Source organism: Chelonia mydas, chromosome 10, assembly GCF_015237465.2.
Source record: "Chelonia mydas isolate rCheMyd1 chromosome 10, rCheMyd1.pri.v2, whole genome shotgun sequence".
NCBI lineage: Eukaryota > Metazoa > Chordata > Testudines > Cheloniidae > Chelonia > Chelonia mydas.
The window spans coordinates 52,807,486-52,821,026 of NC_051250.2; the positions used below are offsets into that span (position 1 = coordinate 52,807,486).

Sequence of the window (13,541 nt, forward strand, 5' to 3'; positions counted from 1 at the left end):
GAAAAATGTGGCCAAAAAATGAAAACTACTTTGGCTGTAATACCTGGAGGCTTAACTTCTGTCCTACAACTGCTTGATGTCTGCCTGAACAAACCCTTTAAAGACAGGCTATGCAAAATGTGGTCTGAATGGATGTGCTAAGGCATGGAGAAGTTGACAAAAGGCGGGAATCTTATGAAGCCTGAAATCAATCTGGTCACCCAGTGGGTCAAGTACGTGTGGGAGTCCTTTCCCTCGGACATGATAGAAAAATCATTTCGGAAATGCTGTATCAGCAATGCGCTCGACGGGTCAGAAGACGATGCCATATTTGATGATGACACAACAGAGACTGATGATGAGAAGGAATCGGAGCCTGAAGATGACACTGCCAACATCTGCGATGACAGTGCAGGTACAACTGTGACTGAAGCCGAGTTTAATGAACTGTTTGGTGAATCGGAGACTGATTAGGACTTTGAAGGATTTTAAGACTTTTTGAATAAGTACCTTAGAACAATATGAAACTTTAAAATCAGTAAATGGATATTTAAAACATTGACTGACTGTAATTTTGAAGGTGAATACATATTTGTTCAGTTATTATAACAGCAGGTTTTTCGTTAGATTACATTAAAATAATTCTAGCAAAACTTTTGAGTGTTTCTTGTGATGCCAGCTTTTTAAATATAGCAGGGGTCAGCAAACTTTGGCTCCCAGCCCGTCAGAGTAAGCCGCTGGCGGGTCGGGACATTCTGTTTACCTGGAGTGTCCACAGGCATGGAGCCCCTCAGCTACGGTTTGCCGTTTCCAGCCAATGGGAGCTTCAGGAAGCGGCGCAGGCCAAGGGACGTGCTGGCCGCCACTTCCCGCAGTTCCCATTGTTTGGGAATGGTGAACCACGGCCACTGGGAGCTGAGGGGCTCTGTGCCTGCGAACGCTCCAGATAAACAAAACATCCAGGCCTGCTAGCGGCTTACTCTTATGAGCCGGGAGCCAAAGTTTGCCAACCCCTGAAATACACGGTCGGCTTATGAGAAGGTCATACCATTTTTTTCCCATTTTTACCTATCCATCTTGGGGGGTCAGCTTATAAACGAACGGGCTAATGAATGACTGTATACGGAACTCTGTATGCAGTTAGCTCTTTTGAGACAGGCGGTTCCCTAATTTCTTTTTTGCTTAAATTCAATTTTTAATTTTATTAAAATGACTACCAAAACAATTTTGGTGCTGTGGGGTGGAGTAAGGGGTGTGTGGAGAGATATTAGAGGATGAGGCAGAGATGAGACTTACTGAATTGCTGTGATCAGGGGAGTTTGGACTTTGGAGAAATAACTCATTCCAAATGGGAAATATTCTGTTCTTTTCCAGATACTCCAGGAATTTGTGAATCTCTATATAGGGACCCTGATAATATTTAACTGAGATGCCACTCTTCTATTCCCTCTCCATGGAAGCTGTAGCTGAGAAGAGGGTGGATTGCATAAAATGAAGGGCAAATTTTTAAACCGTCAGCTCAAATAAAGTAAACCGCAAATATGAATGGAAAGGCCCTGTTGAATTATGTTGGTATGCACCCTGATGAAGATTTTGACAGCATTGCACAATGAAATAATCTTGATGTGTTGCCATTTAATACTGTGCTGAATGTAGCCAATTTAAACTGCTAGAATTTTTTGACATTCCTACATTGGCAAATCTGAGTCAGCATCTTGTCGCTGCTGCAGCTTAATTATATTTGCCAGTTTGTGCCACAAGGATGGACATATTCTTATATTCAGTGAGACAGCTGTGAAGTATTATTAAGAGTTGCAGACGTGATACTGTTAGGTATGAATAGCTCTTGTGACATTTTTTAGTGCTGAAATCAAATCTCTAAAATATGTTTTTTCCAAGATCAGCAGTTAATGTTCATTTTGTTAACCTAAATATGCTCATTTTTAAGCATAGGTATTGTAAATACATAAGGGCTTAGTAAACCTTCTTATACTGAAGTTGTTTTAAGAACCAATCTTATTACATACCTTGCTTCCTGTTGCTAGGACCATTTCCTCCTCCATGCCTCTCCTCCTTGTCGTGTCCAGCAAGTGTTATCTTGCTTTAGCAACTGATTCCAGTACTGTTTAGTATTATAAATGGAGCTCTGAATAGTGTGCTTCATTATTGGGAAAAATCTTCTCTGAAATCTGGACTTCCCTGCTGTTAAAGCCATATGTCTTCCATTTTAAAAGAGGCTTCAGTGTCGAGTACTTCTCATTTGCTATCATAACTTTGGTTCAGGAGTAAGTGAGGCCTAGTTGATTATAAGTTGTTGACACGCAGTTTAACAAACATAAGTAACAGACTCAAAGTGGCGTCCGACCCTGCCAGAACAACAGCTGCAAAACGTAGACCAGTGGTACTCCGACCTCTGTGGTTCACGAGCCAAATTATCGGTCAATATTACCCAAAAGAGCCACAGTAGTGTGAATTCATTGTTTCATTCACCGTTATATCTATAATTCTCACAGCAAAATGACTGACAAAGTATTCTACAATTGGTTAATAATGTAATAAAAGTATCCTGACTGGTTAATAACTTAGATTGGTTGTTAATTAAATCACAGTGTTTTAATATCATCTCCTGCAAAGAGCCACAGGAGACACATTAAAGAGCCACTTGCAGCTCCTGAGCCTTGGTCTGAGTATTACTACTCTAGATAATCAGCACCCCTCACAACACGCCTTTCAATATCCATGGGTCTATGCCTATAATATGTGGTGTACCTCATTCAGTGCTCTAAGTGTTCCAATAACAGTTATGTGGGTGAAACAAGACAATCACCACACTCTCAAATGAACTCACGCAGAAAAATGATAAAAGACAAAAACATCATATTACCTGTGGGTGAATGCTTTTCACAAACTGATCACTCTATAGCTGATCTATCAGTTTGCATCCTCAAAGGCAGCCTGCACAACACCTTAAAAGACAAACCTGGGGGCTTAAATTCATAATGTTTCTAGACACTAATAATCATGGAGTGAATAGAGACACAGGATTTAAGGCTTATAACAACAATCTATAACCTACTAATCCCCCATCCCCTCAGCTTTTTTTTCCCTCCTATGACTAGAGAGATTTTAATGGGCCACTTCACTTTGAATGGTCCTTTGAAATTTGTTAATTACTTATGGTAAAGAATCTGTGCCGCTGTGACACTGCAAGTATGTTTCCCAAACCTGAAGAAGAGCTCTGTGTAAGGACTGCTCTACACTACTCCATGGTAAGGGCGATGTAAGCTGCCTTGCATCAACCTAGCTGTGGAAGTGTCTTCACTTAAATTTGGGTCCCGCTGACATAAGTGCCTCTCTGCGTCGACATAACACCACTTCCCGAAGCAAAGTAGGGCTTGTCAATACTGGCAAGTTTGACTAACGTTGACATAAAAAAATCGACAAAAGCAAAGTCGCCAAAGTGAGTTTACATTTGCTCCCTGTCGACAGATCACATCCACATTCAGGGCACCATTGTCAACAGTATGTATCCCATAGTGCCTGGTGATACCATCTGTCACTAGATGTTGTGGGAAGGCAGAAATGGAGTGTGGCGCAAGGAACGTTTTAACAACAGGCTGAGCAGGTGCCGCATGGTAGTTGAATGTGCCTTTGGCCGTTTGAAAGCTTGCTGGTGGTGTCTCAATGGCAGGCTAGACCTTACCGAGGATAATATTCCCATGGTCATAGCCTCGTGCTGCACTTTGCATAATCTGTGTGAATCTAAGGGTGAAATGTTTGCTCAGATGTGGAGCACTGAGGCAAAGTTCTTGGCTGCACAGTTTGAACAGCCAGATGATAGGGCTGTGAGAGGAGCCCAGAGGGCTGCTATTAACATCAGAGAGGCTTTGAGGGACCCCTTTGACGATGAGGGGGACTAACACATCTGCTTTGGAGTTGCTTCCCTGGTGCATCCATGTACAATTTTGGGGCCCAAGATTCATGCAACAAAATGCTTTAGAAGCCTGTTCCCAAGAGTGAATTGACTGCTATATGCTTTTGTAGAATACAGAGTAAAAACTCTGTACCTTTATTTATTGGTAAAAGGTAAAACCTCACAACTGTGTGTAGCTCCAGCTATCATTTTGCAAGCGGATGGAGTGATGGGGAAACTCGGGAGTGCTGTGAAGTGAAAAGGAATGTGTGGGCATAGAGGGGGGTGGGGCCTTTTGCGAGTAGTAGCAATCACTTTCTCACTGACTCTAGACAGGCACACAGCTCTGTGAGCACCCCAATCATGGTGAGTGTCGGGAGTGGGGGGAAGGCGGTTGTGCGTATGGACAAAACAGTCACTGCTTGCATGGCAGCTTTTCAGGGAACTCATTCTAAAATTATCTCACACTTTTTCACAGGCAGCCAACCTGCTTGCTGACACCTCACTGATGTGGGGGAGCAGGGAAACCAGGGCACAACTAATGTATGCTTGCAGCTTTCACCCCGGTCTATATGCGGCTCAGCTATGTGCCGCTTTGGTCCCAGCTCCAGTGATTGCTAAATGGCATGGTACAGTTTCCTACAATGGAGGAACTAACAAGGCTGCAATCCCTTGGAATCTGTGGCAGAGGATTAACAAGTACCACTTGGAAACTTTCCAGAGCCTCTCTCTGAAGGATTCCCTGCAGGTCTCGATGTCCATCGACACCCTGCTTGGCCATGCAGATTAGCTACACATGGCAAAGTCCAGCTCACACAAAACATTACCTGCCTCCCACTTTTTGATTCCCTACACAAGCCACAGCAACTTACCCGGTGTCTCATCTGCTTCCTGCTCCCCGTAGAGCACTTCTGGACTGGAGAAAAGTTCCTGGCTGCCTGCCCCACTGGGCGACCCCACTGGGAGCTCCACATCCTCTTCTAGCTCCACTTCTTCATCCAGAATTTCAGCCTTCAGGTTACCTCCTCTTTCTGCTGCCTCTGCAGTATCCACGGGGCTATCGGCGATGGAGATGGGGTCACCACTGAGGATAGCATTCAGCTCCTTATAGAAACAGCAGGTCTTAGGTGCACCACCAGAGCAATGTTTCGCCTCCCGCGCCTTATGGTATGCCTCCCTCAGCTCCTTTATCTTCACTCTGCACTACTGCATGTCCTGAACATAGCCCTTTTCGAGAAAAGCCTCGAGAAATTTGCCCATATGTGTCCCGATTCCTATGGGTCATTTGCAGCTGAGACTGAACAGACTCCTTTCCCCATATACCGATCAGATCCAACAGCTTAGCAGTGGTCCAAGCAGGAGTGCGGTTAGTGGAATGGCAAGCCATGCTTACCTGGGAAGCCACCAAGGAGGAAATTATATTTAAAATTCCCGGGGCTTGCAAGGGGGAGGGGTGGGTTGGCGGCTGCAGGGCAGCGGAGTTCAAACCGCTGACCAGAGCGGCAGCATGGGAATTGTCGGACACTTTCTGGAGGCCAATAAAATTGGGGGCCGGGGGAGGCATTGTATGTATACTGGCTGTTTGTTGACAATAAAGGGAAGGGAAAAGACAAAAGTCTCTCGCTGGTGTGGAAATTTTTGGCGTCAAAACTTGCCAGCGTAGACAAGCCTGTAGAGTCAGTCGATGTAATGAGGTTGATGCAGTGTCAGTGTAGACGCTGAGTTGCTTACATCGACTGTTACTGGCTTTCAGGAGTTGTCCCACAATGCCCAACAATGGCAGTGTGCATCCTCGCCAAGAGCATTTCTATCAATTGTACTGTCAACACAAGGAGTTAAGCTTACAAAAACACAAGCGTTTAGTAGCTGTGGTGGCTGTGTGCTGATGTAAGTTAATTCAACATAATTTTGTAGTATAGACATGGCCTAAGCTAGAGAGCTTGTCTCTCTGAGTAACAGCAGTTGGTCCAATAAATGATATTACCTTACCCATCTTGTGTCTGTGATACCTGGGACCAACGTGGCTACAACGTTGTATACATAAGTAGCAGACAGCAGATGAGGAAATGAGGCCTCATTCATAGTGAAGACATTTCCAGAACAAAGAGGACCTGTGTTTTGTGATTGGCTCTCTCATCTAGATATCCAGTGTAACAAGTTATTATATGTGATGTTTCCTGGAAAAGTGGAGTTGATCCAGTACAAATAATTACCACATTTTTCTTCTTTTGAAGTCAGTGGTGAAACTCCCATCAGTCCTAGGATATGACTAAATTTAGATGTGTCTAAATATAGATGGGGGAATGGTGTTATAATACCATTGTTCTATTAATTATGATTAAGACTGCAAGTTTGTCATGGAGGTTATGGAAGTCAGGATTCTTGGACCTCCATGTCTTCTGCAGCAGCCAGTGTGCCTGGCCCAGGGGAAGCTCAGGCAGCCTCTGCGCCAGGTACGCTGGTCGCTGCTAGGTCAGTCCCGGGCCACCGCACACACCCCCACCCTAGCAGCAATGTTTGGGTGTGGGAGGGGGCAGGAGGTTGGGGCGCGGGACAGGGTGAGGCGGGCTCTGGGTGGTACTTACCTGGGGGTCTCCCAGAAGCGGCGATATCCCCCATGCTCAGCTGCTAGGCAGAGGTGTGGCAAGGCAGCTCCACCTGCAGGCACCACTCCCACAGCTCCCACTGGCCGTGGTTCCCGGAGCCCCCCAGGTAAGCGCTGCCCAGAGCCCGTCCCATGCCCCAACCCTCTGCGCCCTCCCACACCCAAACTCTGCTGCTGGGGGTGGTGCAGAGCCAGGTAGGGAGCCTGCCAGCCCCACCAGCACCAGCAGGAATCCGAGGCTGCAAGCCACTGCCCGTCCCCGTCTTCCCCCTGCACGCAGCCAGGCTGCCCTCCCCTAGCACCCGCAGGGCCCCCGGGCACCATCCCCCCGCAGGTTTTATTCACAGGTATTTTTAGTAACAGTCATGGACAGGTCAGGGGCCATGAATTTTTCTTTACTGCCTGGGACCTGTCCTTGACTTTTAGTAAAAGTACCTGTGAATAAAACTTAGCCTTAATTATGATATATTTTGTCCAATGATTGGAAATCTTAAGGTCTTCCGTGACTGTCAGCATCAGTTTTCTCTAATACAAGTCTTCATGTGAAAAGTGTAAATTGTTTCACTTATTACTTTTCTTTCAGACATAAAGAAGAAAATGTAGAGGCATCAATAAACTCTGTAGAAGATGTGAAAACATTTAACACACAGGCTGCAGCTCCAGCTGAGGAGGAAGTTAAACCCACAGCTGATGATAATCCTTTTCCAGAGCCCAGAATCCCGTATCCTTATGTCTCTAGTCTAACTGAGAAGGAGCAGAAAACATATTTATATCTAATGACTAAGTTTTCAAAAAACCCTGCATCCTACCAATTTATTGCAACATATCAAAGAGAATATTCTCAATATTTGGTAAGTGTTAAAATTGTTTTTCTCCTAATATTCCTTGCTGTAATAATCCAAGGGAAATTTTCTAAAAGTCATTTGATAAAAATGTGATTGTAATAATTATAAGTCCTTAAACATTTCCAATTTCCGACATGTTTTATCTCCCCAACAATGAAATTTGATTTTTTTTTAAAGATACCTAAAAATGTGCATTGTTGTTTTACTGAGGCTTTTTTAGGATAGTTGACGTCATGTTACTCTAAAAACATAGTTGAATAGTTGCCTTGATGCCTCCTGGCTTTCCTGTCCTTAAGTCAGTTGCTATGATGGTAGTTATAGGAGAAATGAAAGTGATGAATTGACCATAAAATAAGTAGTAAGTGGAGGACACACATGTAGAATTTCATAATGTCATGGACAAATGTTTTAACTGTATTAGAAGTTAGATGCATCATGACGGCTCTGTCCTTCTGTGGCGGGTGGTGGAGGCCCCGCCACATCCCGCCCCAGAAAAGGACAGTAGAGAGGTCCCTCAAGCTGTCTACAGTGGCTGTGTGGGAAGCAGCCAATCAGGGCCCAGCAGGCTACTATAAGAAGAGCTGCAGGGCCACAGCAAGATCAGTTCCCTGCTAGAGCTGGAGGAGAGTGGATGCTGTGTCTGGCTGGCTGAGAGAGCTGCAGGACCTCGGGCAGGGCAATGCTGGCAGAGGTCTGGGGGGAGGACACAAAGGAGCTCCAGCCTGGCTCCAGACCTGGTAGGTCTTCAGATATGTTAAGGACTGTTATAAAGAGGATGGTGATCAATTGTTCTCCATGTCCACTGGTAGGACAAGAAATGATGGGTTTAATCTGTAGCAAGGGATATTTAGATCTGATATCAGAAAAAACATTCTAGCCATAAAGATAGTTAAGCACTTCTGTGGGAGGTTGTGGAATTCCCATCATTGGGGGTTTTTCAGGTTAGAGACGCTGCTGCAGTGGTCTAGGTATACTTGATCCTGCCTCTCAAGGGTCCTTCCAAGCCCACATTTCTATGATTCTATATGCTGATTATATCTTGAGCTGCATCCCATAATACAAGACTAACTCATTAACACCATTGGAAACCTTCATGTTGACCTTCAGTACTTGCTATAGCAAGTAGTCTACTCACTGGAGTAGAAATGCACAAATATTCACTCTTTTAGTTATTCTGAGCAAAAATGTTCTAGACAATGAGCTACTGTATTTCTTTCTCATGCTGGCTGGATGCATCCAGAGCTTTGGAGCGGAGCCCGGAGCTGGAGTGCGGAGCAGCTCCGGAGCAGTAGAGCTTCAGGTTTTTGCCTGGAGCTGGAGCGGAGCCGGAGCACAGCTCCAAAGCCCTGAGTGCATCATTAGATTTGAGTCCTGTAAGTGGCATTAACTGATTCATTGGCTGGGGCTATTGCTCCGTTACATTGATGGTCTTGTGGTTCCTTATTTATGGCAATTCCATTCTCTTATGTTGTGACAATGGATATATCTACACTAGAAAAATTAGTACCCATTTTTTTCAGCAACAGGGCTAGTGTGCTATTGTTAGTAGCAGTGTAAGTGCTAACATAGACAAGGCTCGTGTCAGCTTGCTCTGACAATGCCTGTGCATCATGCTCCTTGGTTAAACTAATATTTGTTGCAGGAAGGAAGCTTCTTTTCTTAAGGAAATAGGCTCCAATTCTGTAATATTCTTTTGTATTGACTTCAGTGGAGGTGAACCAGGATCTAGCAGTGTAGCATATCTAGTGAGATCTGGGCCATAATGTCTTCAGTTCTTCACCAAGATACCTGCATAGCCTTTCTAGACATGTCACTTCTTGTGTGATTTAAATAACCTACTGGATGCTTTGTAAATATGCAATGAGATGTGTAAATCCATTCTTTATAATAAGGGTTTACCTTTACAATTACAGTTAAGTTATGGGGGGGTTATTTTTTGTTTTTTCTTGCTATCTTCAAAATTTGACTCTCTTTTTTTGTCTTCTTTCTTGTTTCAGCGAATGAAAGAATTTCTGAACAGTGAAATTGCAGAATTTTTGAAGTTTGCACAAAATGCAGCCAAGAGTTGCGTTCAGGATTATGATACCATCTCTGAGGATGCACTGCTTTATACTGAGGTAACAGAAATGTTTGTGCATTCATTCATTCATTCATTGAATAAATAGATGAAAATATTGGGGGGAGGGGGGGAATAACGTACTAGCCAGGGATGAGCAGATGTGCAGAGTATAAATTCAGTAAACTGAGGTAATTGAATATAAATAAAGAAATATAGTTTGTCATCAATGAAGCATGCAGTGTCCCTTCGGCAGCAGCTGGGGCTCCCCAGTTAGGTAGGCCCATCTAACCATCATCTTGACAAGCCCTACCTCCCTACACCTGGACCCCTCTGACAAGCCCCCCACACCCAATCCCCACCCCACTGAGCCCCAGCCAGCTGCACCTAGACCCCAACCCCATCAAGCCCCACCCCCCAGCACTGGACCGCCTCCACTAAACCTCCCCCCTCCCAAACCCCATCTCCCCAAACCCAGACCCCCATGCTCAGCCCCAACCACCTGCAGAAACCCATTGCCCCTGCACCCGGAACCCCCCAACGAGCCCCTGTGTATCCAGATCTCCCACTGAGCCTCTCGCACCCAGATTGCTCCACACCTGGATCCCCCCACACTAAGCCCCTCCATACTAGGATCCTGTTGGGCTGAGCCTGCCGCGCCATACCTGGTGTGCCTCGCACAGTGGGGCAAGGCCCCAGGTTGTTTCTGGGGCAGGCCCAGCCCTTGCACTGTGTCAGGGTCAGGTGCAGCCTCACTGCCGAGTCCCTGTACTGCGGCAGGTGGGAGCTTCAGGGTGATCTCCCACCTTAATGCAGCCAGTGGCCAGTGCTCCCCACTGCCAGGCTGGAGCCACATTTATTTATTGACAATTAAAATTTGCAGAATTTTAAAATGTGCATATAATTTTAATTTTTGGCACAGAATTCCCTCCGTATGAGATAAGACCTTGCTATACGTCCTTGGACTCACTCGAAATCACTATCATAAAAAAGTGAAGGCAATGTTATCTATCTGATGTCATAGTCAGGTAGGATGAAGGCAGCTCTCTGTTAGGTCCCAAGTATTTTCTGTTACAGTGGTACATATTCCTTTAAAACTGTTAAATAGTGAATGGCAAAAATAAGAGCATCATAAGAATATGAATGGCAGGATCTGAATTTTCTGCCTTATTCCTGTACTAATTTGCAGTGGGAGCAGACACGTGGGGGACCCTGAATATGAAGTTGGCAAATATAAATTTTAATTAGAAGTTTTTTATTTGTTAGAGATGAAGTGGAGAAAGTACTAATAAAATAAAACATTTTGACAATTGTGTATATTTCTAGTAGTGACTTACCTTGGCGTGAAATAGTCTATTATTGTGTTAGAATGGTAAACTCTTCCAGATGGAAAATGTGTTACTTTCTGTCTTATAGCACAGAGCACTGTCTCAGTCCACACATCATAATAATTACAATATTTCTTAGTGAGAGTTACTTCAGCTAAATTTGGTAATAAGGCTGACCTTATTTCACCTTAACATTTTCTTGCTTTGCAGTTTCTCGTACACAAGACAGATTTGTTCTGTAGTTGAGAAATAGTTTGGGTAGACACAATTATTAGAATCCTGTTCTACATTATAGCTTTAGTGTTGTTTCAGAAAAGAAACAATAAGGAATAAAAACATAGATTTGTTTAAAATTGAGATTAGCCTTAATTTGTTCTCTACCCTTGTTATATATTGTCTATTGTTGCAGTTTGTGTCCATTCTTTTTTTTTTAAACAGAGGACCCTACATCTGGTCACAAAATGTGGCCTCATTCCTCCATGTCCTCTAGTCTGTGATTTATATTTAACAAAATTACTTGCCTCCAGTCATCTTTGAAGCAGCAATTGTGGACAGAGAATGGAATAATTTTTAGTTGGTGCAAGTAATGAATTACTAAAGTCCATGAGTACATGATGTGAAACTTGTGTAATTTGTCTCCGCGTCCAGGGTTCACGTGCAAATGAATGTGTTTCCAGAGGGGACATTCCCCTCCTCTTTACCCTTGCATCCTTCACCTGAAGCCTACATAAAATAGATACCATGAAAAAGGAATGAGTAAGGGTGTTTCAGAGTCCAACTAGAAGGCTGAGCTTCCAAAGAAAGTTGCTTATTTGCTGAGAGAAAGACTTGACTAGTTCAATGCAAACTGATTGGCCTAAACATGTATTTACAGATTGGTATCTGAATAAAAATCTTATTTTTAAGTACTCCTTATGCCTTCATATACTGTATTAACAGTGATTATTACAGCTCCATAGACTTAATGTATTAGTAGTAATAAGTATTTATTTGCGTTCTACGTAAAACTCCAAAAATTTTCTGAGAGCTTTTCCCTCTCTGTGCTAATTCCAGTACAGCAGAACAACAAACATTACCTAAGGATCTCAAATACTACGGTCACAGATGGCTTAGCTGGCTTCTTGAAGAAGAAAAAAAAGACACGGATTTATTTTTTTAAAGGCTTTTAAAATTTAGGGGGAAAGTGTGGGAGATAGGAAGAGCACCTTAATCTGTTTCCCTGATTTTGTTTATTCCTTCCTCATCCTCTGCAGAACCCCCAAAACAAGATCATAGGAACTTTTAGCCACTTTTAAAATGATAAACTCATGGTATTTTATGCAGTGGAAAAACAGCAGCAAAAAAAACCAACCAAAAATAAAAACCCATTAAGCACATTTGTATCCTGTACTTCTTTGTTTTGTGTTTGTACAGTGCCTCGCATTCTGAGGCCCTGGTACAGGACTAGAGCATGTAGGTGCTACCACAATACAAATTATAACTGAATACGTTTGTCCACGCCATACTGTTTTTTCTTATCAAGACCTGTTTCATTTCCCTAAAACAACATTTCATCCGTACCAGTAGTCTTGGTTCTACAATACTTCCAAGCTTTCTGGATCAGAGTAATCTATAACGTGGTAAAATACCAAACGCTTTTATGATAAATTACAGAATATACTTTCTTGTCTTCTCTTCTGGCAATTGATTAATTTATTTAGGTTGTTCAGAGTACTGATCTAGACAATCCTTTCTTAAATAAACCCATACTGAGCTCTGCTTTTAATACTTTTCACACTTATAGATGTTTTAATTCTTTATCATTGTTTCCAATATCTTTTCCCTTGGGAACAAGGCCTGCAGATGTTTAATTTTTCTCTATCCTCCCTTGATCCCTTCCTAAATATGGAAAACTAAATTAGTTCTTTTAATACTGCCTCCAGTCTTAAAACCAATGTATAACTTAGCCAAAAGCTTTCATATTCCCTTCCTAGTTCCTTCAGAATGTAATTCTTCCAAGTTTGGCATGTTTCCACCTTTTATAATTATAATGGCTTAATTATCTACTTTCAGCAATCTCAAAGCCTTTTTCACACACACCCCATGCAGAGAATCATGTCCCATTATCTGGTAGCATCTTATTTTCTGCTACCTTTATAAAGAACTCAGAGCTTTGGAAAAATCAGGGGATTAATGGTGTAGTCTCGCGCATTTTACAGTTGAAGAAACTGAGGCCTCAGAAATCTAAGACCAGCCTGAAAATGTGGTCCTTATACAAACTCCTGTTTTTGTAGCTGCAAATGGGTAAGTGCAGTTAAGGTTATTTAGTAGTTTCAGTACCTGATTTGTGGGCAGAATCAAATACTTAGACTTCCAAGACCTTAATTACGTTTGTGCCCAAAATTTGTGGATATTTTTGAAGACCAATTTTTAAAAATCAGGACTCTGTGATTTGCCGAGGATCACACAGTGACTCAGTGCCAGATCCAAGAATAGAATCTACATCTTGTGACTTCCATTCCTGTCTCTTAACCACAAGATATTCCCTTTGTCTCTCTAGGTTCCTATCTCTTCCTCCATCACAGTGTTATATGAGCGCCTACACACCTCACAGAGTTCATAGAAGTTCATTGAATATCAGGGTTGGAAGGAACCTCAGGAGGTCATCTAGTCCAACCCTCTGCTCAAAGCAGGACCAATCCCCAATTTTTTCCCCAGATCCCTAAATGGCACCCTCAAGGATTGAACTCATAACCCTGGGTTTAGCAGGCCAATGCTCAAACCACTGAGCTATCCCTCCCCACCTCCTTTTTGGGGCAGTGCTTTTAAAACAAAC

At 43.2% G+C, this 13,541-nt stretch overlaps 1 protein-coding gene across 6 annotated transcripts in view; it reads left to right on the forward strand.

The window, feature by feature from the left end:
• Nucleotides 1-13,541, forward strand: part of ICE2 (interactor of little elongation complex ELL subunit 2) — a 68,334-nt gene that overhangs the window by 8,549 nt on the left and 46,244 nt on the right. For all 6 annotated transcript variants that reach the window (XR_006284594.1, XM_037910465.2, XM_043524575.1 and 3 more), the window contains exons 3-4: nt 7,081-7,348; nt 9,340-9,459. Coding sequence is in view for 5 of the 6 variants with exons in the window: in XM_037910465.2 (XP_037766393.1) it covers nt 7,081-7,348; nt 9,340-9,459 (388 nt within the window). In the remaining variant the exon portion in view is untranslated. The remainder of the gene's footprint in view (nt 1-7,080; nt 7,349-9,339; nt 9,460-13,541) is intronic.